A 27,739-nucleotide genomic window follows, 5' to 3' on the forward strand; every position below is an offset into this window, starting at 1 on the left:
GCGGCGGCGGCGGCAGCGGCGGCGGCGGCGGCGGCGGTGGCGGCAGCTACAGCTGCAGCAGCAGGTAAGGAGACTCCTGAGGAGAAACTAGAGGGACGTGGATCCACCGCGTTCAGTGTCTCTTGTCTGAGGGGAGGAGAGGCTCACACCCAGCGTGTAGCGTAGGGCGAAGGGAACAATGGAAGTGGCGTCCAGCGCCCGAGCTTTCCTACCGCCTCGGGCGGAGTTTTCCTTTTCAGCCGCAGCCGGAGGCTGGAGGAATTGAGGGAAGTAAGGGTTTTCCCCCCTTAGCCAGCCTCCTCTTTCCCTAGGCCAGAGCCCCAGGGAGCTAGAGCCGTCGTTGAGACCGTCGGTGGTTTAGGGTGACGGGAAAATGGCGGAAAACAAAACGGTGAAGTGAAGAATGCAGCGTTCCCCTGGCATTTTCTCTCAGCTATCCCCCACCCCATATTCCTTTCACTGGCGCCCCCGTTGCCTCGCCCCTACCCCCAGACCGCGCTAATGGTAACCTTTGGAATGTGCGAGGGATGGCGGCGTGTGCGAGGAAGTGGCACCAATCGGCATTTTAGGGGATTCAGAGCCGTCAGAGGCTGGGAGTTGGGGGGGGGGGGGCGTGTGCGACAACTGTCGCCTCCACTAAAACACCACCATTTTGGTTCCCAACCGTCTCCCACGTAGCGGGGCAGACGAAGCTGGAGGAGGCTGAGGGGCTGGGCAGCACGGCGTGGGTAGCAGCGGTGGCGACCGCTGCACCAAGTGAGAGGAGGGAGGAGGGGAAAGGGTATTCCTATCTCATCGGTCTCTTCCTTTCTACTGCGAGGGTTCTCTTGTTAGGTTTAAGATCTAGTCAGATGGATAATACCTCAGAGGGCACGTGTGTGCATTCTGCTCAAAATGATTGAAACTTGGCGTGGTCGTGGGAAAAGGAGACTTCTGCGGGAAGAGGGCTGCGTCCAAAGCTGCAATACTGCTGCTTGCCAGGACTCCTTTGTCTCCCATTTCTGCAAATACTACTTTCGCATTCTCTTGTTCTGCCGCCTTACCATTTCTCATCTATCCGTCACCTTATTGACATCACTGAGATGCCTAGGTCCTGAATGAGCTATGTTAGAAGAGACAGATGAGAGTAAAATTTTCTTTTTGTGATTTCTGCTCCTCATGCATTGATGGAAAGGTGTTTATTTGAAACGTACTTGGTGGGTTATCTCTGTTCAGTACTGATGTGAGATACACTCTAGAGAAGACCAAGAAGCCTAGCTATCTCTATTGGTTATTAAATACTTAAGACTGCTGTTTTCATACCTCATTTATTATTGATTTTTATCGAAACTTCCTATGTGTGGCAAGATACTCCAGTTTATTTGGTGTCCACACAGTGTAATACTTTTATAATAGTTGCACTATGTGTTGTAATTTTTACACTTCAATGAGTTGCTAGTGCAGACTTTTCAGTATGGATTTGGCAAGGATAAAGCTTGTCCTTGGTTCTCTTTCACTTTCTAAAATAAGGTGTTGCTTGTGATTTTTAATATGTGTTTTAGAGAAGGTTTTGGTTTAATCTAGTTGTAGCATTCTAAGTATAATAACGTTGCTAAAGTAGTCAGTAGTTGTTTTTGTTGGAATCCCTTTGGTTGATTTTTATATTACTACAGATTTAAGCATATGAGCCCTTCCCAGCCTCACTATGCAAGTTCAGGTGCAAAGAAAAATATTAAGTTGTCTAAGAGATTTAGTGAAAAATATCTGATTTTGAATGTATTTTTATAATAGGTAAAGAGAGCGTTTTCCCAAAGAAAAATAACATAGTACAGAAGGAAAAATAAAAAGAAATTACTGCAGATTTTACTTTACAATTTGTAAGAAAATCTACAATTTCTTCAAGACACTCATATAAAGGTGATTTAAAAATTACTTATTGTTTTATTTTACTTAACAGTTATATAAAATTAAGTTTTTGAAAATATTTTAAGACACTTGTTCTATTAGTTATGTGGTAAAGAAAGTAATTAATTAGAATCCAAATAGTACACTGTCTTAAGTGTGAAGAACAAGTTCCTTTCAGATTTATTTTGTGAACACTCAGGTAGTTTATTGTGAACTCTCGGCCTCGGACCTCATTTTGCATAACAGCAAAGCAGAAAACAGTATGGCATTTGAAAAAAGATAAAACACAACTGAGAATTTCTAAAAATGTGAAGTTTTGCTCACACATAAAGTAATTCTGTCTGAATCGTTTGATATACAGAAATGTCACCTACTTCTGTAGCATGTATATGTATATGCCTGAAATGTTAATAGGGATTACTCTGTGAGACTCTCTTGCCTCCTGAATACCAACTTCGCCATCCCCCTTTATTTAAGAATATATGAAGTTGTTTTACATGGCACCATTCTAAAACTTTCATTAAGGATGCAACTTTATCTGTGTGCAATATGGTACAATTTATTAAGCACTCCTACGTGAAAAGGAGATGAATGCCTTATAAAATTGACAGGTTTTTGTTGATTTATTTAGAGTCTTATGTTTGAAGAGAAGATGCACATATGTATTTCTAAGAAATATATTGAGTGACAGCATCTAAGTATGTTCCAAACTATCAAATCATCTTAAGTATAGGATAAGTCATTTGAAATGAAATACATTGAGCCCTTGTTTTCAAAACCACCGTGAAGCTAGTATAATTTTATTAATCACTAATAGAAAGTCAGTTGTACAATTACAAGTAAATGATATGCTGAGATAAATAATTTGCCAAATGTTTATATGTGATCGATCTTATTTCTACCGTATTTAGGAAGCAGTCATGTTTCATGAGTCCTCAAAACTGAGACAAGAGAATGTAGTAGAGTGAGGCCAGAAGTCCTTACTGGTTCAAAGAACTCCGGGGAAACTGGGATAGAACATTTTACATTATAAGTAGAACTCTGAGAGCCAGAGGTGAATACAAGTTTATCTGCAGAGCTACGCTGCAGGGCTGACCTGGGTCTGGAAGAAATGGATGAGAGCCAGTGGATGAAATTCACTAATACTAGACTTCTGAGTCCTCTAGTAATGTATAAATATCCTAACTATTGTTTGTTGTCATCTTGTTCTTCTTCTATAACCTGTGTTTTAACTGGAACTTTAACACTGCAGTTTTGTTGTTTTGCTTTCTTCTATCAGTTCCCTATGGCTCATCAGCTTGACTGTGCTTTCGTCTCCATTATTTTTGGTTTACTTGCACTTGGCACTTCTTTTATTTATGGTTGTCATATAAAGCATCTAAACATGGGTTTTCTTTGTTTTCTTTCTTTTGTAATGACATTTCCACACTTAGTCGAAAGGCATATTTTCAATTGCATCTTGTTCTCAAAACAACTAACTTTGGGCTAAATTAATTTAAGCTATTTTAAAAGCCATTTCTTTTGCAGATATTGGTGAATGAACTTTGCTAAGTATGGATTCAGGCGGTGGAAGTCTTGGATTGCACACACCAGACTCTAGAATGGCCCATACCATGATTATGCAAGATTTTGGTAAAGCATTTTCTTTGCTGTACTTTTTTCTTTCTTAAAAGTAAGGGCATAATAAAAATTAAAAATAAGTTGAAATGGGGAGATTTACAATGAAAACTTGTTCTTTTATGAGGAAAATACATGTATAGAGCTTCTTCTCATAAAACTGAGTGTCAGTGGTCTACTTAAAATCATTCTTACAATTTATGGGAAGGTTGTGTTAGGAAAACTTGAAATGTAGTGGCACTATGTTACTGGAAATGAAAAACTCAATTTGCATAAATAACTACATAATTATTTATATCACATTCTGTTCTGATAGTATATATCAGCTCTTACGTGTAGGAAATGTTAAATTGGCTTTCTAAAATTTAAGTTGCATTGTTAATAAAATTGGAAAAGGAAGTACTTACATCAACTAAAGGAATTAGATGCTTATATAATGATACACAAAATCATGCATTATGTGATTAATTATATTGTGATGCTGTTTCCTCAGAAAGTTGTTACCATTAGAATACATCTTTCCTTTTTTAAAAAAAAGAAAAAAGAAAAAGAAAAGACTCCTTACTCTTGTAGCTGGGTTTGTAAGTAGCCTCTTACTAATAGTCATTTTGATGAAGATGCCAAGACTCCATTGACATTCAACAAACAAACTGAATTTGGGCTGGGACGGTCTGAATTACAGAGGAGATAGAGTTATTTGAAGTATAAAAGGCAGGGATGAGATCAAAAGAGTTGAAGATAAGATTGGAGTGAAAGCAGAAAAGACAAATGGTGAATTGGGATAAAAGAACAGGAAACGAGACAATATGGAATTGCTGAAGCTGAAATTAGTGATGGGAGACTAGAACTGTGATACTTTGCTAAGTTAAAAAAATACTACTACTGTTCTTTGATAATATGGTTGAATATATTATTTACGCCCCTGTAGTAAATCCTCCAGTGATGGAAGTCAGTAAAGCCGTATTCTAGTCATGACAGTGCTGTTAACTGTGTAAACTTGGATAAATTACTGAATTCCCTTTTATAGTGATTGCACTAGATAACATTTAAGGTCCTCTCCAGTTATAGAATTCTTTGAAATTTCTTTCTGATAAATGGAGTAGTCCAAGATTGAATGTGAGTTAATTGATGAAATATAAAGAAATAATGGATTTATTCTTCTGAAAGCTTAAGTAAGTTTTGTTGACTACGGATGATTTAGAAATGACTTTGGGTGAAAAAAAATGCATCAATAAATTCTAGAGGAAGGACAATAGGGCCAAAAAGTAAGAGATTAAAGATGTTCTCATAATTTCTTTAGTAGAGTTGATAGCTTTTAGAATACTGGAACACTGGAATTCCAGTATGGTAAATAAATTTTGGTTGAAATGTCAACTTTATTTTTTTGCCTTTTAAAATATTTTTTAAATGGAAGTAATATAGTAGTTTCTCCATTTAATGTAAGATATTTCCTATCCTGTATGTAGCTTTTGATAAAGCGCCAAAACTCACTTTATTCCTGAAGAGGTTGCGTATTAGCTAGTAAAGTGTGATTCCTTTCAAAAAATGAAAAAAAACTCTGATTGGTGCTGGTGAATATTTACATAGTATTCCTCTTAACTTTCCTTTCCATTGTTTATCCTCGATGTCTTTAGGATTAATTACTCCTTTATTACATCTAATACTTTTTTTTTCTTTTAGTTGTTAGGGAAATAGAATATGCATATTGAAATATTTAATATATATGTTTTTTCTTCTTTGCTTTTTATTCATATATAATCCACATACCATTCCATTCACCCATTTTTTATAAAGTATACAATCCCATGGTTTTTATATATTCACATATTATATATTGTGATTATATCATATATTCACACATTATATATTGTGAATATATTTTATATATTCACAAAATTATGTAACCATCACTAGTATATAATTTTAGAACATTTTCTTATCCTAAAAAAAGACACCTCATACCCATTAGCAGTTATTCCTCATTCTGTCTCTCCCCACCAGCCCTAGGCAGCCACTAATCTTTCTGTCTAGGGATTTAATTATTCTGAACATTTTATATACGTGGACTCATAGAATATATGGTCTTTGTGTTTGGCTTCTTTCACTTAGCATGGTAAGTGTCATCCATGTTATAACATATATCAGTATACACTTCATTCATTTTCATTGCCAATGATACTCCATTGTATGGGTATACCACATTTGGTTTATTAGTTTATTATTTAATAGACATTTGGGTTGTCAAATTATTTTTATCCACTACAAATATTTTGTGTTTGACAAAATAAGCTTTACATCTTAGATTTGAGTATGAGTGCCTTTGGAGGCCTGTGGCATTATACCAAGGCATATCTGAAATCACAGAATAAATAGCATATCCTCTTGGAGTTTTTCTTTTTTTCATTTGAATTGAGGAAAATATGTATACACACATATGCGTATATAAAATTAAGCTGCAAAAAATATGTAGAAAGTAAGATTTTCATTCACTATCCCCTCCCTTTTTAGAAATAATAAAATTGAAAAGTTTGCAAAACTACTTTTAATTTTTAATTGATATTTTCATATTGTCATTTAAAGACTTCTCTAAAATGAATTTAATAGAGCAAATAAACTGATATATATCAGAAAAAAGTTTAAAGGCACATTTTGTTGTTGATGTTGTTGTTGTTATATACCTGTTTATGATTCAACTGCCTGCTAGTATTTTGGATTAGTGTTTTTTTTTTTTTCAAATGATGCATTCTTTTTTAATTTCATTTTTATGCTCTAAGGTATATAAATCAATGGCAACTGAATTACTTTTGCATTTTGGTGAGACTATTTTTCTGAAATTGCTGTTAGATCAAGAATAACTAATAGAGGTAATGCTCACTCATTTGTGCTGAGGGATAATGTTGACATAAAATATGTCAACTTTCCATTTGTCCTTGGTAAATTCTGAATTTTAAAAGGCAGTAACTCTCACCCTATTTTTGATAGGCAGTTCCAAGCACAATTTCATTTATAGACATTTTCATTTTTTGTATGATATTTTGTGAAATGCAAAAGTTGTCAAACAGACCTAAACCTAAGAATACCTTTATTGGGGGGACTTTTGGAAATATTAGCCCTGATAACTTAGATTTCTTCTGAAAGCAGCCCCCTCATGCTTATTTTATCTCCCGGTTAAAATTTCTAAATTCTAAAATTTTGTTAGAAATTAGATACCTTCTCCTTAAATTCTGTTAGCATCAAAACTTAGATATTTGCAAACCCATAAATTATTGACATTTGTGAACCTTAGAGTTTAACATACAGAAAGCTAACCAAATAAGAACACTATATGGCACAAGATCTCCAAATTCTGTAAGGTTCTTGGTTGGGAATATGATATGACTACAATACAGAAAATCTGAAACATTAATTTAATGCAGAATTCATTGGAACAATTTCCTTTGAAGAATATTTGAGACTTACAAATTTACAACTTTGTTCAATAACCTTGCTGGTGTCTCAGTATAATAGCTGGCCTTGAAATGTGAGATTAAATTTAATACTTGTTTAAGATTTAATGCTGCAAAAAGTCTGTGTTGTTTTGATATATAAATAGCCAAACATCCTTAGATAGTGGTCCAAGACAGACTGACGTAACAAATTTTATGCTGTCATTCTGGTGAAGTTCCAAGTATTCACATTTAAATGAAATAACTTTAATAAAATGGGAAATACTTGAAATAAGAACATGTTTCTTACTGTTGTCTGATTATTTAATTTCATACTTTTTAAATGATTTTTTCTTATTGTTTATATTTTTTTAAACTAGTAAGATAAATTATTAATGCAATTTAATGCTGTTTTCGAAACGATTTAAAATTTAAATGAGTTACCATGTGATAGGCCATTTTACTCTTTATCTTAAGCTATTCCTGTAGCTGTACCTCACTTAGTTAATCTTACACATCTCATTAAAAAACAGTATCTAGGGTAAATGAACTCTAACCTCCTCCCAGGCAAGTATAAAAAAAGCCTGTCCGGAGTCAAACAGTGAGTTGTTTCCAGCTAGGACCTTGTGGCAATATCTGTAACCATACAGATGTAACCAATAACATCTGTAAACCATAGTTTCTCCCTATTTAAAATGAGAACAATAGTACTCACCTTATACAGTTGTTCTGAGGATTAAATGAGATGAAACAAGTATTAGCAGGTTGCTTGTTGGATAGTCAGTGCTTAACAAATATAGCTAATGTATAGCTAAGTAAGTGACTTTGTTCAGAAATTTAGTGGAATCTAACAGATGAACTGATAAGAGGAACAAGCAAAATTTAATAAGAGACATCTTGGATCTTGGGCTAAGTAATTTGCCAGTACCCTGTGAGTGGCTTATCAGTTCTTGGTCTAGAATCCTTAAGAGCATTTGGTTCAGGGTAAACAGACACATTTGGATTTATTTATTTATTATTTTTACTTCTGATCTATTTTTACCTGTAAGTTCCTGCTAGAGGCTATGTGAACTAGCACTGTTCCTTCAGTCCATCTTCTTAGAATCCACCCAACCAGATTGATCTGAATTCTGGTTAGCTCTAGCATTATTCTACCCTTCTTTCCTTCCCTATGGTCTACTTTCAGGAACCAGACTAATCTTTGACTGTGTTCTAAAATCAGTGGAATTTCCCATATTTTGTATCTTTGGTTTGTGAAAAGATTTTTTTGAATTGGTAATTTTATTGTTTATATATGTAGAATTCCAGTACAGTGAGTTTTACAGGATTAATATTTAATTTTTTCTTGCTAAAAACCATATTCCTGATCTGATTAAATGCTAAATTTGAACCCTAACCTCCTCCCCGTCTCTGAAATGGCCAGTGGAGTGACAGCTAAATTAAAAATACTGGTTTTATACATACTCCCTTCGTGTACCAGACTTCTAGGATGGTAGCTGTGTACTTTTAGGGTAATTTGGTGGTTTAGATGAGAGTTTGAGAATGGAGAGAAGGATTTAAAAGGGTTGAAAGGAAAGTATCCCAAAAGCCCTGCTGAAAGTTCAGCTTTCCCTTTTCACCTTGTTCTTTGATGTGTTAGGATATTGATGGTGTCCATTGGTCTCCATCCTAACTTGTTAACTAACTTCCATAATGCATTGATTAAAAATAATGAACACTGTATGACAAATGACACTCTTTCAGGTACTAATTTATAGAAAGTGATCAAAAGGTTTTGTACTGGATGATTTCTTGCAAATAATTTATTATAACCAGGTCCACAAACCCTCTTAATTTGTTTGCTGTACCACCTCAGGGAGCAGAATTCCTCATGAAGGGATTTTACACTCATACAGTACTTACAGGACAGCTAGGAGTTGGTGTTTACCATGCTGCTCAAGAAAAACATTAAAGCTTTATTCCTACAGATTTACTGTTATCAAACCAAATCTTAGTCTAAGCTGAGTAAAGTTTTTCCCCCAAATCAGGTATTGAAATATGCCTTCCAATTTTGGATATAGTAATTCTCATAAGTTAAAGAAGTTCAGACACTTTGATGTTTATAGTACATATTTTATAATAGTGTATTTTATTAACTCACTTAACATATTAGTATCCTTTTATGTATATGTACCTTTTTATTTTAAGTCTTTGAAACAATTATAGACTCACAGCCAGTAGAACAAAGGAGTACATAGAGTCCCATGTACCCTTTACTTATCTTCCTGTAATGGTGGCATCTTACATAACTGTAGTACAATACAAAAACCAAGAAATTAACATTTGTGCATTACTGTTAACTAGACTACAGACCTAATTCAGTTTTCACCATTTTTCACCATTTGTATGTGTGTGTGTGAGTGTTTATAGTCTAGGCAGTTTTATCCCACATACAGATTTGTGTATATACCACCATAATGAAGATGCAGAGCTGTTCTGTCACTATATATATATGCTATCCCTGTGTGTTCACACATACACACACACACACACACACACACACACACACACACACACACACCCTTGGCAACCAATAATCCAATAATCTGTTCTCCATCTCCATAGTTTTATTATTTTGAGATTATATAAATTACTCCATTTATACATTATGCAGTATCATAAACTTTGGTGATTGTCTTTTTTTCCCTCATCAAAATTTTCTGCAGGAAGTTCAGGTTGTTGAATGTATCAACAGTGTGCTCATTTTTATTGCTGAGTAGTATTCCATGGTAGGGATGTGCCAGAGTTGGTGGAACCAACCACTTACCTGCTGAAGGACACTTGGGTGGTTTCTAATTTTTTGCCACTATGAGTAATAGCTACTATGAGCTGTTAGAAATATTTATGTACAGTTTTTGGTATAAACATATATTTTAATATCTCTGGGGAAAATTGTCCTAGATTACAATGGTTGGATTGTATAGTAAGTGCATATTTAGTTTTGTGAGAAATTGCCAAACTGTTTTCTAGAGTAGCTGCTACTATTTTACATTTGCACTGGTAACATTTGAGAAATCTAGTTTCTCTACATCCTTACTAGCCTGTGGCGTTATCACTGTTTTTTATGTTAACTATTTTCATTGGAGTGTAGTGATATCTCATAATAGCTTTTATGTTTTACTTGAAAATAAAGTATATTATTTTAAGGTCTTCATTTAGATTTTACTAACATTATTTTCTCCCAACTCTAACCGAATTCCTGGTTGTTGGTGGTTTTAATTGCAGTTAAATTGTCGGTGATTTTTAAAAATGATTTATTTGGCCAAGATTACTTAATATTTAAGAAATATTTATAGCATTTGATTTATTAAATACAGTACTTTAAATTAATAAAATAACTTTACCTTTTTTGGATAATTGTTTGTATTATAGTGGCTGGAATGGCTGGTACTGCACATATCGATGGAGACCATATTGTTGTTTCAGTTCCTGAAGCTGTATTAGTTTCTGATGTTGTCACAGATGATGGGATAACTCTTGATCATGGCCTTGCAGCTGAAGTTGTCCACGGGCCTGATATCATCACAGAGACTGATGTAGTAACAGAAGGTGTGATTGTTCCTGAAGCGGTACTTGAAGCTGATGTTGCCATTGAAGAGGATTTAGAGGAAGATGATGGTGATCACATCTTGACTTCTGAACTAATTACAGAAACCGTTAGGGTACCAGAGCAGGTTTTCGTGGCTGACCTTGTTACTGGTCCTAATGGACACTTAGAACATGTGGTCCAAGATTGTGTTTCAGGAGTCGACTCTCCTACAATGGTATCAGAGGAGGTTCTTGTAACTAATTCAGATACAGAAACTGTGATTCAAGCAGCTGGCGGTGTTCCTGGTTCTACAGTTACTATAAAAACCGAAGATGATGATGATGATGATGATGATGTCAAGAGCTCTTCTGAAGACTACTTAATGATATCTTGTAAGTGAAACATAAAGCCCATAATTACTCAGGAAATAGATTTATATAATCTGGAAAAGTTTTCTGGGATGAGGGATATATTCAATAGAAGTTATGGGGAAATCTTTTTGAAAAATAATTTTTTGAAGTGGTGTCTTTGAGATGCTTTTTTGAGTTTACTCATGTTTTTAATTTACTCCATGAAACTTCATACCCGAAATGAAATAAATTAGTATCTAAATGAAGTTTATTAGTATCTTAAAAAAGATATAGATTTGGCAACAAGAATGTTAACTGATACAATCAACATGGGAACTTTCTTATATAGCAACTGCTTTTTTTAATATGACAGGCACTGGAATTGGTCAAATCAGTTTTTCTTAGGAACTTAAGCATAATATGTTAAGAAATGTATTGATTTTTAAATTAAATACTTGCAAAGTAAATCATAAACTCAGATAATGTTCTACAGTTCACCCTGTGTTTATATTGTGTTTGCCTAGATATCTGTGCGTATATTCTCTGCAAAGCTATTGAAGATGTTTGTTTCAGACTGCTTTGCAAGATCCTTAAAACAGTCTGTCTGAAGGGGGAAGGTAGAAGTATTTTGCCCTCATCTTATGTGATGGGTTTGTGAGAGGAGCAACAAAAATCAAAAATCTATTGATAAGTTATTAATGAAGCTTAAAGAAGTAGGTACATTAGTTACTAAATTTGAAGGGATCATGCTACAAGTAGTAAAGATTAGACAAAGTTTTTTTTGTTTATTTTTACTTTTTTTTTTTTTTTTTTGCTTTTCCAGGGAAGATTCTTATTCTGTTCTTTTTAAAATACAAAAATAATTGACTGGGAAGTGAATCACCGGATAAACTGTGTGTGTATGTGTGTATAAAGTGATTGTATATGTGTGTCAGTGAATTTAAAACTGAAAATAAACTAGATTTAATTTGTAAATTTAATTCTGAAGTTAAGCATCTTAACTTTTTTCTTCTATAAGCACTTTTGAAGGTAAATTTTTACATTGTTTTTAACAGAATGATTTAAGACATGAAAACCTGCAAGTATTGCTACCTATTTTTAAACAGATATAGATTACTAAAGCAATTCCATATTTGTATCTTAACGTGGCATTTTTTAAAAGATCTATAGTTATGATTATCATGTAAAATGATGTGGCAGAAGTTGGTAGTCTCTCTATACTAAATAAATTCAGCATGTCTTCAAAAGGATATTCAGTAAACTAAACTGTTTGATATTAATAAAGTAGTACAAAATTTAGATGTCATGTATTGTGAATAGTCATACCTTGGGTTATCTTCTATGATTTAATTCTGCAAAAGTGTTTCAGAAACATTTCTGGAATATTCTAAGTTAGAAAAATTATTTTGATAACTACCTTATATGTCAAATGCAAGGACTTCTTTTAGGAATATAATTTTTATTTTTGTTTGGTTGGTTGGTTTCAACTTTTATTTTAGATTTGTATGGATATGAATGATTTTATCTCCTAGGTATTTTGCATAGTACCCAACAGTTTTTCAGCTCTTGCCCCACTCCCTCCCTCCCAACTCTAGTAGTCCCCAGTGTCTGTTGTTGCCATCTTTATGTCCATGAGTACCCCATGTTTAGACCCCACTTATAAGTGAGAACATGTAGTATTTGGTTTTCTGCTCTTGCTTTAAGTTGCTTAGAATAATGGCTCATAGCAGCATCCATATTGCCACAAAGGACATGATTTCTTATTTTATTATGGTTGTGTAGCATTATGTGTGTGTGTGTGTGTGTGTGTGTGTGTGTGTGTATCACATTTCCTTAATCCAGTCCACTGTTGATGGGCACCTAGGTTGATTCCCTGTGTTTGCTATTGTAAATAGTACTGTGATGAACATGCAAGTGCATGTGTCTTCATGGTAGAATGATTTGTTTTCCTTTTGATATATACCTAGAGTGGGATTGCTGAGTTGAATGGTAGTTAACTGTTTTAAGTTCTATGAGAAATTTCCAAACTGCTTTCCACAGTGTCTGAACTAATTTATATTCTCACCAACAGTGTTTAAGTGTCCCCTTTTCTCCACAGCCTCACCAACATCTGTTGTTTTTGACATTTTAGTAATGGCCATTCTGGCCATAATAAAAAATAGTAGATGTTGGCATGGATGCAGTGAAAAGGAAACACTTTTACACTGTTGGCGGGAATGTAAACTAGTACAATCACTATGGAAAACAGTGTGTAGATTCCTTAAGGAAAGTAGATCTACCATCTGATCCAGCAATCCAACTACTAGGTATCTACCCAGAGGAAAAGAAGGCATTATGCAAAAAAGATACTTTAACATGCATGTTTATACCAGCACAATTCGTGATTGCAAAAATAGGGAACCAGCCCAAATGCCCACCAATCAATGAGTGGATAAAGAAAATGTGGTATATATGCACCATGGAATTCCACTCAGCCATAAAAAAGAACGAAATAATGGCATTCGGAGCAACTTAGATGGAATTGGAGACTGTTATTCTAAGTGAAGTAACTCAGGAACGGAAAACCAAATATATGTGCTCTCATATATGGGAGCTAAGCTATGAGGATGCACAGCATAAGAATGATACATAATGGACTTTGGGGACTTGGGAGAAAGGGTTGGGGGTGGCAAAGGATAAAAGAGTAAACATTGGGTACGGTGTATACTGCTCGGATGATGGGTGCACTAAAATCTCATAAATCAACAATAAAGAACTTATTTATGTAACCAAACACCACCTGTTTTTCAAAAAGCTGTTGAAATAAAAGCATTTTAAAAAATAGATTTGTCAGTATCAACAAGCAAAGTAATAATAATTACTCACTGGTGTGAGGTGATGTCTCATTGTGGTTTTGATTTGCATTTCTCTGATGATTAGTGATGTGAAACATTTTCTCCTGTGTTTGTTGATCACGTGTATGTTTTCTTTTGAGAAATGTCTGTTCATGCCTTTTCCCCATTTTTAATGGGGTTGTTTCCTGTTTGCTGATTTGTTTAAATTCCTTGTAGATTCTGGACATTAGACCTTTGTCAGATACATAGTTTGTGAATATTTCTCTCCCATTCAGTAGCTTGTCTGTTAACTCTGTTGATAGTTTCTTTTGCTGTGCAGAAGCTCTTTAGTTTAATTAGTTCCCAACTGTCAATTTTTGTTTTTGTTGCAATTGGTTTTAGGGACTAAGTCATAAATTGTTTCCCAAGTCCAATGTCTAGAATAGTGTTTACTAGGTTTTCCTCTAGGATTCTGATGGGTAGAGATTTTTATCTTTAAATCTTTAATCCATCTTGGCTAAACTTTGTATATGGTGAAATGTTGGGGTCCAGTTTCATTCTGGATATGGCTTCCCAGCTATCCCAGCACCATTTATTGAATAGGGAGTCCTTTCCCATTGCTTACTTTTATTGATTTTGCCAAAGATTAGATGGTTGTAGTTGTGTGGCTTTGCTTCTAGGTTTTTTCTGTTCCTTTGGTCTATGTGTTTGTTTTTGTACTAGTAACATACTGTTTATGTTACTGTAGCCTTGTAGTTTAATTTCAAGTTGGGTAATTGATGCCTCTGGCTTTGTTCTTTTTGCTTAGGGTTATTTTAGCTATCTCTTTCTTGGTTCCATATGAATTTTAGTGTAGATTTTTTCCAATTCTATGAAAAAATAACATTAGTAGTTTGATAGGAATAGCACTGAATCTGTAGTATGGCCATTTTAATTATATTGATTCTTCCGATCCTTGAGCATGGAATATTTTTCCATTTGTTTGTGTCATCTATGATTTCATTTATTAGTGTTTTGTAGTACTCCTTGTGGAGGTTTTTCACTTCCTTGGTTAAATATATTCCTGGGTATTTTTTTGAGGCTATTGTACATGTAATTGCATTCTTGATTTGGCTCTCAGCTTGGATATTGTTGGTGTGTAGAAATGCTGCTGATTCTTATATATTGATTTTGTATACCAAAATCTAGATATAATTGTTTATCAGTTCTAATAGCCTTTTGGCAGAGTCCTTAGGGTTTTCTACGTATAGAATCTTATTATCAACAAAGAGAGATAGTTTCACTTATTTTCCTGTTTGGATGTCTTTTATTTCTTTCTCTTGCCTGATTGCTCTGTTTAGAATTTCCAGGACTATGCTGCATAGGAGTGGTGAGAGTACACATCCTTGTCTTTTTACAATGCTTCCAGCTTTTGCTCATTCTGTTTGATATTGGTTGTGGGTTTGTCATAAATGGCTGTTACTATTTTTGATTTATGTTCCTCGGATGCCTAGTTTTTTGAGGGTTTTTATCATGAAGGGCTAATACATTCAAAAGCTTTCTTCATGTCTGTTGCAATGATCATACGGTTTTTCCTTTTAATTCTGTTTATGTGGTGTATCACATTTATTGATTTGCAAGTGTTGAACCAAACTTGCATTTTTAGAATGATGCAAGGTTGGTTCAACATTTGCAAATCAATGATGGTGTTTTAACTTTTTGATGTGCTGTTGAATTTAGTTTACTAGTATTTTCTTGAGAATTTTTGTTTAAGGGACATAATTTTATATAAAGCAAAGTATCTTGGTAAGATCACAATGGGAGATCTCATTGAAATGTCCCGAATTTCAGGGGAAAAAAACACGTTAACACCTTTATAATTTTAAAAATTATAATGGCTTTTTAAAGATGTAATTTACACATCATTTTATTTGCACATTTAAAATGTGCAAATAAGTAGTTTTTCCAATATTCACAGAGTTGTACAACCATCACCACAATCAATTTTAGAACTTTATCATCACCACAAAAAGAAATTCTATACCCTTTAGCAGTTACCCCCCTCTCCATCCCCTCTGAGGCAACCACACCTCTATAGATTTGCCTATCCTGGACATTTCATGTAGATGGAATTATACAATATGTGACATTTTATGTCTGGCTTTGTTTTACTTCACATAATGTTTTCAAGGGTAATTCATATCATAGTGTATATCAGTACATTTGACCCTTGAACAATGGAGGGGTTAGGGGTGCTGAACCCTGCCCACCCCTGCCGACATACACACAGTTGAAAAGTCATATGTAATGTTCAGCTTACCAAAAACATAACTACTATCTACTGTTGACCAGAAGCCTTGCCAATAACAATTGGTATGTCAATTAACATGTTTTATATATGTATTATATACTGTATTCTTACAATAAAGTATGCTGGAGGAAAGAAAATGTTAAAATCATGAGGAAAGGAAAATATGTTTACTCTTCATTAAATGGAAGTGGGTCATGATAAAGGTTTTCATCTTTATTGTCTACACATTGAGTAGGCTGAGGAGGGGGAGAAAGAAGGGTTGGTCATGCTGTCTCAGAGGTAGCAGAGCAGGAGAAAATTCATGCATAAGTGGACCTGCACAATTCAAACCTCTGCTATTCAAGGGTCGACTGTACTTCATTCTGTATTGCTAATAACGTTCTATTATATGGGTATATCATGTTTTGTTTATTCATTCATCCATCAGTTAATGGACATTTAGGTTGTTTCCATGTTTTGGCTATTATGAATAATGCTCTATGAATATTTGTTTACAAGCTTTTGTGTGGGTGTATATTTTTAGTTTTCTTCAGTATATACCTGGGAGTGGCATATATTTGAAATCTGAAGGTGACTATCTTGTTGTTCCCTTTTTCACTCTATTGTAAAATACAGATTCTTTGTATATTGCCTAATCCCATCACTGTGGTATATTAGTATACTTTATAGTTTTTATATCATGCCCACCATATAATTTTGTTAGATGTAACTAACATACAACAGGTAAAATAAAAAGCCTACCTAACTTTTAAAAAGGAATGTTATATTGTACATTTTACTAAAATGAAGTTTTAATTAAATTGTGCCAGTTGGCTATAAAATAATATTTAATGTTACCAAGCTTTGTAATGTTGGCAAACATGCACCTCACTCTCTTATACTTAGTGCCAGAAGAATTCTGTGGTGGGTATTTTATTACCCACTTATTGCTAGATTGAAAACAACATTATGGGACTTGAATATTGCATACCTTACAGCAAGCAAAAAAGTTAAGTTTGAATTTAAGGTAGTTTGAGTATTATCTGCATGAACAAGAGCTTTTGAGGATTTATTTCTAAAGTCAGTTGATTGCCTATTAAGTCTTTGTTAATTTTGTACTTTCTATAACAAAGGATATAGAATAAATCTTGGTCAAGTTGATGGTTTACCTCTTAAAACTGCATGCCAACATCTTTAATAATTTCATTATCTTCTGTGAACTTAAAATACAGAATAAGTTCAGTTAGTACATTTCAAAATTGCTCATTCTGAGCAATTCTAAGTAAAAATAGATGCATTAAACTTAAAAGTATGAACCTTAAGAAAAGGTAGAAATGGAATCAGAGGGAATAGTATTAGTACTTTCATACTTAATGCTAAAATTATGGTACAAAACTATTGAGAAGTGGTGAAAAAATGTGACTTTCATTTAATTAACTTTATTTTTATTAATTATAGTTTTAACTCAGCTTATTCCAGAAGGAACTGTCATCACTTTAAACTATTCATGTATAATAAAGCAGAATTTATAAAATGAGAATATTTTTATTATTTTATTAATTTACTGTAAGTTATTTCAGCCTAAGAAATTTGTATTTTGGACACATTTTGAAGGTTTTTTTTTATATTCTATGTTTTATTTAAAGAACGAGAGTATTTTTTTCCTGAAAACTTACTCATAAATTTTTCTATGATGTCATTTTATTCAACGTTATTTTATAAGAGAAGCTATTAAGGCAGTAATATCAAATACTTAATCATTGTTTTTCTTCATTTTAATTTGTCCCATTGTCTAAAAAGTTGTCAAAAATTTAGTAATAAATTAGGAGCTGTGATGGAATGAAAATATGTAGTCTTTATTTTGATCATTGAGACGCTTTCCTTCATAGACAATAAACTATTCAAATATGTAAATAGTGTACAATTATTTATATTTAATCACAAAGTTAAAGTAGCTCTGCAGTGTAAAAATAAGTTTTGATATGTGTTGTTTTTCACTATTTTGAGAGGCCAAAAGAATATTTTTGAAGTTGTATCTATCAAGTTTGAAACTGAAGTAAGGAAAATCTAGACTTTTACCCATTTAGAGCTCGCTAAAATTGTTTTTAGGAGTACTGGATTAATAACTTTTTAATGCCATTTTATTCTGTTTTTAATGGTTCTAGAATTGTTAAATGTATGTAGGGGCTTCACAATTTGATGTTTCATATTTAGTACTGTGATATATATAATAAGGAGGAGCAGATTTTCAATTTAGAATTATTTGTGTTTTTATAGGAACATCATTAAAAGAAAAAATGATAAGCATATAATATTTAGGAGGAATGTATTATTTCAGTAATATTTTTGATCAGAGGAGAGAGTTTATTAATCTAGTCATTGCATACTTCATGCATAGTATTCATGTGAATTTAGATATTATCATAAAAGACTATATAGTGGAGATTCAAATTTTTTAAGTATTCTTAAAATGTAAGTAACAGGCTCAAATATTGTTGCCTTATTTTTATATATGATTTGCTTTTTTTTAAATTTTTTTTTATTGCATTTTAGGTTTTGGGGTACATGTGATGGACATGCAAGATTGTTGCATAGGTACACACAATAAAGAAAAAGAGGTGGAAATATCCATTTATTTCCCTTACATATAATCTTGAAATAAAGCATACATTGTAAAATCTAGATGTATACAAAATTTATGGCTTGAAGTTGTTTTTCATTGATCCAACAGAAATTAGAGTATTTACTAAGATTTATTTCCATGATTTATGAAAAGTCCTTTTTAATAAAATCATTTAGGTGTTTTCTAAGTTTCTTTTTTTAATCCTAGATCTTGTATGCTAATTGGTTTTATAAACAACTTCTATTTAATTTGGGAACTGTTGTTTATGTGAACTCATGAGTAATATATGTTTTATGTTCTTAATTTTTCTGGTATTAAATTTGGTGTTAAGATTTAACTTAAAATGTTGAAAGTGATGGAATTTGAAGTGATTTTAATTAAAGCTATATGGTTAAGTATTTTGTATCTATTAATTGAAATCTGTAAGTAGATATTTATATAATTGTGATTATGTAATGTAGCTGACCTTGTATACTATTTTTCCATGAACCTTGATACTTTTTTTTAATTTTAAGAATAATTTTATTTTTATAGATTCATGTTCACAGGTATAGGTTTATTACATGGATGTAATATTGTGTAGTGGTGGGGTTTGGGCTTCTAGTGTACCTATCACCTGAATAGTGAACATTGTACCCAATAGATAGTTTTTCAACCCTCATAACCTCCCCTCTCCCACTTTTTGAAGTCTCTGGTGTCTATTATTCATGAATCATAATACTTTTTATGGCTTCATAGTAGTTTATTAAGTGAATACAGTGGGTAGGTGGTTAACATTATTTCACGTTATACTTATGCTTAACACCCACTAAATATCAGTGGTAATTTTTCTTGTTTTGTTTTGTTTTGTTTTTAGTCAGTGGTACTTTTTGACTGAAGTAGTTTCCTGTTTATATTTTATAGTGGATGATGTTGGAGAGAAATTAGAGCATATGGGGAATACACCTTTAAAAATTGGCAGTGATGGTTCACAAGAAGATGTTAAAGAAGATGGGTTTGGTTCAGAAGTAATAAAAGTGTATATATTTAAAGCGGAGGCGGAAGATGATGTTGAAATAGGTACAAACACTAATTTTAATTTATTGCTCTAATAGTAATTATAATTTTTTATGTTTTCTGAAGACTAGTCTAAATATGTCCTCAAAGCATGGGTGTTTTTTTTTTTTGTACGTTTCTTTGGGAGTAGTCTATTTTTAAACATTGTATATGAATATAAAGCAGGAATGCAGACTATGTCATTCTTAGATTCTTCAAACCTGAGTAGAATATTATGGCAGAAAATATCAAAACAAATGATTGGAGAGGATTTGGTTTAGATTAAGAAATTATAATGAATGTTTACGAGCATGGACTCTAAAAGCAGGCTGCTTGAGTTTTAAATGAGTCCTGCCACTTAGCTGAGTGACGTTTGATAAGTTGCTTAACCCCCCTTCTATCGGTTTCTCATCCGTAAAATGGCCATAATAATAATAATAGCTACCTAGTAAGGCTGTTGCAAGAGTTAAATGGGAAATATATATAAAAGACTTACATAGTGCTTGGCATGTAAGTTTGATGTAAGGGTTAACAATTGTCATTTCTCAGTGATAGCTGAAATTTTAAAGTATAATTTATATGAAAATGTTCTTGGCACTTTGAAATTTATTTTGGAATTATTTAATTTTCTAAAGAGAAATATTTCTTTTATTCTCTTTATTAATTTATGTGGTTATTCCATGATACTTCTCTATTTTAATATGTGTTTTAATTTTTAAGGTGGAACAGAAATTGTCACAGAGAGTGAGTACCCCAGTGGACATTCAGTAGCTGGAGTGCTTGACCAGAGCCGAATGCAGCGGGAGAAGATGGTTTACATGGCAGTTAAAGATTCTTCTCAAGAAGAAGATGATATCAGTAAGGAAAAAAAGGGCACTGTAGTGACTTATCTGTAGCCATTATGCATTATTTTTAAAAAATATCAGAAATACAAGTACTGTATAGGAACAAAGTTCAATAAAATAAGCCTGATCCTTTGACCCTTTGCTGTAAATAATTTAAAAGGGAAGGGTCCTTTTGAGCACTTATTTGTACATGTATTGTTCAAATCAGCAAACAATAAATAACATATCTTAGTATACTCTACCAGAAATACAGAGATGAGCAACATGCAGTTACTGACATCAGTGAAGCTCACAAATATGTAATTATTGAGTACTTACTTTCTGTGAGTTACTGAATATGTTGCAAGATATTTTCTCATTTGATTCTTACAACTCATCTCTGAGGTAGGTGGTATTTTTCCTGGCTTATGGAAGGGTAGAAAAGATACAGGGATAATAATTTATTCAAGATCATTCCAACATTACATGGGAAGGGCAGGATTTTAATGGTTATCTAACTCTACTACCAGTGTTCTTTCCACATGGCAGTGGGCACTGTTGGCTTCTCTCTGGATTTAGCAATGGAAGGGCTGACTGTTTTGTCTGCTGTCACTAAGGGGTAATCTTATGTAAGTATTCTTCCAAGCCAAGCTGCCAGGAGTTTGATTTCTTATGCTGTTGATGGTCTCCAAGTAGTTGCTGCTTAAGGTTTTGTAGAGTTAAGTACCACAGGACGATCAAACCTCCTCAGGTTTCCTTTTCTGCCATACTGCATGTTTCTTAATGAAGACATTTTACTCTCTGCCTATTTTCTCCTCACCTCAGTATAGGAATGCAGCCCTTCCCTAAGCCTATTTCAGTCTTCTTACTATGCTGAGAAAAACACAATGTTGCCTTGCCCCAGAAGGGTAAGAGCCTCCATTTCACTGCATTAACTTGATAATATTGGGCTTTACCTGTGCTGCACTCTGATACCTACTCCAAATTTCCTTCCCTAGAAGTCATAGGGTGCTGAATTCCACCCCTAAACATGAGAAATATATTACAGCTGAAAATATCAAAACAAATCAGTGGAGAAAATTCTGTTGGACAGGAAAAAGTTTAATCAAATGACTTCTATTTGGTCTCTAAATTCTTTATTTTTGTATTCAGTGGTAAGGAAAGCAATGCAGTAGGAGGTGGGAGATTGAGGCTTAAGGTAACTCATGCCAGAATTCCATGGGAATGTGGGAAACTTAAAAGAGAGTCTCCTTTTCGGTAAAAGAGAGAAGAAAAACTTCAGAGAAGAGGGATAGTTTGCCCACATTTTGCCTCATGATTCTTCCTTTTAAGCAAAAGGAAGAAGTAGTCATCTAAGATACCAGTATGTGAATCAAAGGAAAAGCAAAATTTCAAGCCAATTGTCTACTTAACAGGTTAAATGTAAGCAGATTATTTTACATAAAGTATATTGTGGCTCTCTTGGTTTAAATATTTTTTTCTTACCACAATAGCTTTTTGTTAAATGAAGCTCATTTAATGCTTTCTCTCCTCAGTAGAATCTCTTAAAATCTGGCCTCTTGAAGAGTGTATTCTTGATCATTAGCATTATATACATACATAATTTCAATTATTTTTATTTAAAAATTTTTTCAGTTACTAGTATTTTTGATGATTTTTTATTACATGTATAATATTGCATTCCATTTATAATATAGTATATGGGATAGTATGGACCACTTTCTAGTATTATTTCTATGACAAATACCTTTCTGAGTCCCAAAGAACTATCAGGCAAATAAACATGTAATGCCTGATAGAATGTAAGATCATTCGGTAGATGTCAAGCGCACATGTTTTTATTAAATTTTTAAAAGCCATTTCCATGGGACTTGGTTCTAAGAGGAAAATAAGAATTTTGGTAACTGATTGTCTCCGAATGGCACTGGCCTCCAAAAGTGCCTAATATAAATTGGAATTAAATTTATAAATTTTTAAATTAACCAAACTGAAATTTGAAAGTTGACAGATTTACATTGTTTGGAATTTTTACCCATTTATTAAATATTTGGGGTTATAAACAAGCAATTATTTCTAAAATTTAGGTTGCGCTGAAATAGCAGATGAAGTTTACATGGAAGTCATTGTAGGGGAAGAGGAAGGAACTTCTCTCCCTGAGATTCAGCTTGAGGACTCTGATGTTAATAAAACAGTTGTCCCTGTTGTCTGGGCTGCGGCATATGGTAGGATACTGGCATTTTTTCACCTGATAAGTACATAACATGTATTTACTCAGCCTTTAGGCCATTAAATAAGCTGTGTGAATGCCACCATGAATTGGCTAATATAATAAAATGTTTTACTGTGGACTTATTCATCTCTAGTTACTTTAGATTATTTTTCTACCACATATGTTGTACTGTTTAAAATGAACCTTGCTTAATGCATTATGTTTTTCAGTATGATCTATTTTAAATCCTACCTATATAAGTCAGTGCCATAAAAAATTTTATTTTTCTAAAATAGGAATATCCTTTGAAAATAGATCCTTCCTCTTTTGGAAAAACTCATTTCATTTATTAACACTACAGGTGATAAGATTTGGGGGTTTTGAAAAAGAAACAGAAACCCAGGTATGCTCTTTTAAAAAGTTTATAATGAAAGGTAAATTTATCAACTTACTTTCTCCCTTTCAGTCATTTTATCTCATTCCTATAAATGTACAAGATGGTCCAGGTATATATACTCTTTACTTCAAAAAATTTTGGTGTTCAAATGGATTAATTTATGTAAAATTGGTTCTCCCAAAGGTTCATTCATTCAACACTCATTTATTGAGCATCTTCAAAGTTGGGGGTATACTGCAAAAATATCTACCCGGTTTTCATTTAAAAAGTAAAATTTTTCTAGATGTTAACAATTCCAAGGATGCTGACAGCAGCCCTCATTTTCAGTATGTGCCATTATCTAACCTATGGGAGTGGAAGAATGCAACAATTTTTTTTAACCCATGGAATGGTGGGCAAAGTAAGATTTTGTAGATTAAGATGTGATCCACTAGTAGTCATTATAATTAGCATATCAGTTTTTAATTAGTCTTTTTTTTTAGGAGATGAAAGAAGAGTTTCCCGAAGGTATGAAGAATGTCAAGCATCAGGTGAGAGAGCATTGTATATGAGATGTGAGTTAAAGGTCTGACTTTATATACTGCTTGGTAAGTAACAGGTTTGTGTCTACAGACACATTTGTTGGACTCTCACTTGCCTGGTCATACCTAATATAGCTAGTTAAATAGGAGCTTGCTTCTTTGAGGAATTAATTTCTATGTGGACATAATGTGTGTTAATCTGCAAATGCAGTTCAATTTAGATTTCCCTCAAAATTTAAGTATCAGACAGTTTACCACATGGACCATAACAGATTGCTATGGAAAAAATAAAATAGGAATTATTTGGAGAGAAAAGCAAAAATTATTCATGATATCAGCCCCTTGTTAATGTTCTTTTTGGGGCAGAACTGTTTTCTTAATTTCTATGGCAACCAGTGCATTTATATATAACTGTTATATAAAACCCATGTGTCAGCTTATTTTTTTTTTTTTAGTTTTAATACACTCTATATAGTGTTACTCTTTAGTTGATCTTTTTTTAAAATTTTCTTAAGCAAGGAGATGTTTTCTTATGATAACCTGTCTCATTGTTCTGTTTCTACCCTTGGGAAGTATTAGACTCTTCAAACATAAGTGTTGATTTTTGAGAAATTGATGAGAAGGATGGATCACAGCATATAAGTTAACCTGACAGTTGTGTAGGTCTATTTTTTTTTTTTAGCTAAATTGCATAAAACCACAACAGATTTTTGCGAACTGGGATTTTATTAAGTACTTTCTTATGTATGCACTGATCACACTGAAATTGTAATAAATTGCCTACCATATGTTAACTCCTAAAATCAATCTTAATATGTAATGCTCTTTATATCAAGTACAGTATTCTGAAGCATATCTATAAGAGATCTGTTTTGTTTTTTATGCATTACACATAGTTACCACATCTCTAATGGTTCATTGATATATATCTACATTTCTTTTTAAATTAATTTCCTCAGCCTTCATTGCTTAAAAAAATATTGGTCCAATGCCAAGGTTTTGTTTAGGGTCATAGAATTCTCTTTTCTTTTCTTTTCTTTTCTTTTGTTTTCTTTTTCAAAAGACAGGGTCTTGCTTTGTCACCGAGGCTGGTATGCGGTAGCACAATCATACCTCATTGCAACCTCAAGCTCCTGGGCTCAAGCAATCCTCCCTCCTCAGGCTCCTGAGTAGCTGGGACTACAGATGCATGCCACCATGCCTGGTCAATTTGTTTTTTATAGAGACAGGGTCTTATTATGTTGCCCAGGGTCAACTTAAACTCCATACCTCAAGTGATCCTCCTGCCTCAACCTCCGAAAGCACTGGGATTACAGGTGTGGGCCATCATGCCTAGCAAAAATCCAGTTTCTTATATTACATTCATCTCATGAGTTTATTCCTGATCAAATTGAGATATTTTAAATTTAATTGATGATCAAATTGAGATATTTTAATTTCACATGATATCCCATTCAAAGTGTTTCCACATACGTGTCTTTATTTGTGAGTGAGAGAGAGAAAGAGAATGAGAAGATGGGTATACTTTTTGAAATTTACCACAGTGGTAACTTGGTGTTACGCCCTCTGTAGTAACTCATCCAGCAGAACCAAAAAAGTATAAATGTATGTAATTTAATGATGTGTTGACTTTTTTTCCAGGAAATACTTTGGACTCAGCATTAGAAAGCAGAGGTAGTACAGCAGCACAGTATCTTCAAATTTGTGATAGCATTAATACAAATAAAGTACTTAAACAAAAAGCCAAGAAGAGGAGAAGGGGAGAAACCAGGCAGTGGCAAACAGGTAAATAATTTGCTTTATGAATATCATAATGATTTGAGATGTGGAAGTATTTTCTTTTTTTTTGGAACCAAAGAAAAATACTTGTGGTTTACATGGTAGTTGTACTCTCTGTGTACCTGTTTGTGTATGATGTAGATAATTGATTTTATTCACATTGTGTGACTGGCACTTAATATAACTGTGCCTGTTTGTTCTTTATTCGAAAGATATTTTTACAGAGAGTTTTCAAGTTGGTTTAACAATAAAGGGTACCTTTTTTTCATATTCAAAGTGTATATGATATTGCATTTTGGCATATGAGTAGTTCATAGTAGAGTGCTGCTCATTACTTTTTAGTAAGCTACTTTGCCATAAATTGCTTTTATTATGTATGTTTTATGTTACAGAATTTTATTCAACTAGTATAGTTTTCACATAGTGAATGCCAACTAGTTTTGGCACCTTTGTTATAAAATCCTTTAAAACAGTCTGACCAAATGTCACAATTTTCTCTTTTCTTTATCTAGCTGTTATAATAGGTCCTGATGGACAGCCCCTCACAGTGTACCCTTGCCATATTTGCACAAAAAAGTTTAAATCCAGGGGATTCTTAAAAAGACACATGAAGAATCATCCTGATCATTTAATGAGAAAAAAATATCAGTGTACAGATTGTGACTTTACAACTAACAAGAAAGTGAGTTTCCATAACCACTTAGAAAGCCATAAGCTTATAAACAAAGTTGACAAAACACATGAATTTACAGAATACACACGAAGATACAGAGAGGCTAGTCCACTGAGTTCCAATAAACTTATCTTAAGAGACAAGGAGCCGAAGATGCACAAGTGCAAATACTGTGACTATGAAACTGCAGAACAAGGACTTTTAAACAGACATTTGTTGGCTGTTCACAGCAAGAATTTTCCTCATGTTTGTGTTGAGTGTGGGAAAGGTTTTCGACATCCTTCTGAACTCAAAAAACATATGAGAACCCATACTGGTGAGAAGCCATATCAGTGTCAGTATTGTATTTTCAGGTGTGCAGATCAATCAAATCTGAAAACTCACATTAAGTCTAAACATGGTAACAATTTGCCATATAAATGTGAGCATTGTCCCCAAGCATTTGGTGATGAGAGGGAGCTTCAACGCCACCTGGATTTGTTTCAAGGACATAAGACACACCAGTGTCCTCATTGTGACCATAAGAGCACCAATTCAAGTGACCTTAAGCGGCACATCATATCTGTTCATACTAAGGATTTTCCTCACAAATGTGAGGTCTGTGATAAAGGTTTTCATCGTCCTTCTGAGCTCAAAAAGCATAGTGATATCCATAAGGGTAGGAAGATTCATCAGTGTAGGCACTGTGACTTTAAAACATCAGATCCATTTATTCTTAGTGGCCACATCCTCTCAGTTCATACTAAAGATCAGCCATTGAAATGCAAAAGGTGCAAGAGAGGATTCAGACAACAAAATGAGCTCAAAAAACATATGAAGACCCATACTGGAAGGAAGATTTACCAATGTGAGTATTGTGAATACAGCACTACGGATGCATCTGGCTTTAAACGACATGTGATATCAATACATACAAAAGACTATCCACACAGGTGTGAATTCTGCAAGAAGGGATTCCGAAGACCATCAGAAAAAAACCAGCATATTATGAGGCACCACAAAGAGGCTCTTATGTAATAAGATCAATATGAAGAAAGAAGCTATTTAGAAGATATGATATGCTACTTGGGAGAAACCTCTCACTAACTGTCTCACCGGGTTTCAAAGCTTGATATTAACCATGACTTTACATTCTTTGTATTAAAGATCTCAAAATATTTGAATTCATGGGGGATCCCATGGCCCTTTGAAAATTACTTAAAGAATTTAAGAAGCACTATAGAACGGTCACAGAAAAACTTCTTAAGTACCTATGTAATAGTATTATATGTATACTTAAACTACAGAGGGGAAAAGCAAAGACAAATACTTTATTTGGCTGATTATGTTACAGACAAATATTTCTGAAAAGAGAATACATAATTGAGTTTAGCAGTGTTTTGCTATAGCAAGCAAACCCACTTTTATGCAATTTTAGAAATGGGGTGGGGAAGCAAAATGTGGTCATTCATCGGTCACTTAGCCATTGAGCCTTTTATATTATACCTGGAAATTGAATTCCAGAAATGGCAAAGGTCTTGTGTATTCATTAAAAGAAAACTAACTGGAAAACAGGTTAGATTACTTCAGTACTATTAAAAAAAGAATTCAGAGCTGTTAATATTTTATCACAGGATAGGATACTTAAAATATAGCATTCTGTGCTGAGGTCCAAGGCGAAGTCTATAAAGATTAAAGTTCCCTTTTTTCTGATGTTCAAGTTGATTGTTGTTCAGTATGGCATATATGATAAAAGTATATTTGAGTCAAATG

General features: G+C 33.5%; 1 protein-coding gene across 3 annotated transcripts; it reads left to right on the plus strand.

Annotated features, from left to right (window-relative positions):
- On the plus strand, positions 1–27,443 carry ZNF711 (zinc finger protein 711). 3 transcript variants are annotated; one of them, XM_039475688.2, is made up of 9 exons: positions 1–64; positions 3,412–3,516; positions 10,338–10,886; positions 19,453–19,608; positions 20,305–20,442; positions 22,493–22,630; positions 23,497–23,544; positions 25,177–25,320; positions 25,827–27,443. In XM_039475688.2, exons 2-9 carry the CDS (start codon positions 3,438–3,440, stop codon positions 27,002–27,004), a joined length of 2,430 nt encoding a protein of 809 aa, XP_039331622.1. In that variant the 5' UTR covers positions 1–64; positions 3,412–3,437; the 3' UTR covers positions 27,005–27,443. The 3 variants fall into 3 exon arrangements, with proteins under 3 accessions (XP_039331622.1, XP_039331621.1, XP_074248314.1); XM_039475687.2 differs by lacking the exon at positions 22,493–22,630; XM_074392213.1 differs by lacking the exon at positions 1–64 and having other exon boundaries at positions 643–3,516.
- Positions 27,444–27,739: the final 296 nt, after the last annotated feature.

The sequence above is a fragment of the Saimiri boliviensis genome, chromosome X, assembly GCF_048565385.1.
Source record: "Saimiri boliviensis isolate mSaiBol1 chromosome X, mSaiBol1.pri, whole genome shotgun sequence".
Taxonomy (NCBI): Eukaryota; Metazoa; Chordata; class Mammalia; order Primates; family Cebidae; genus Saimiri; species Saimiri boliviensis.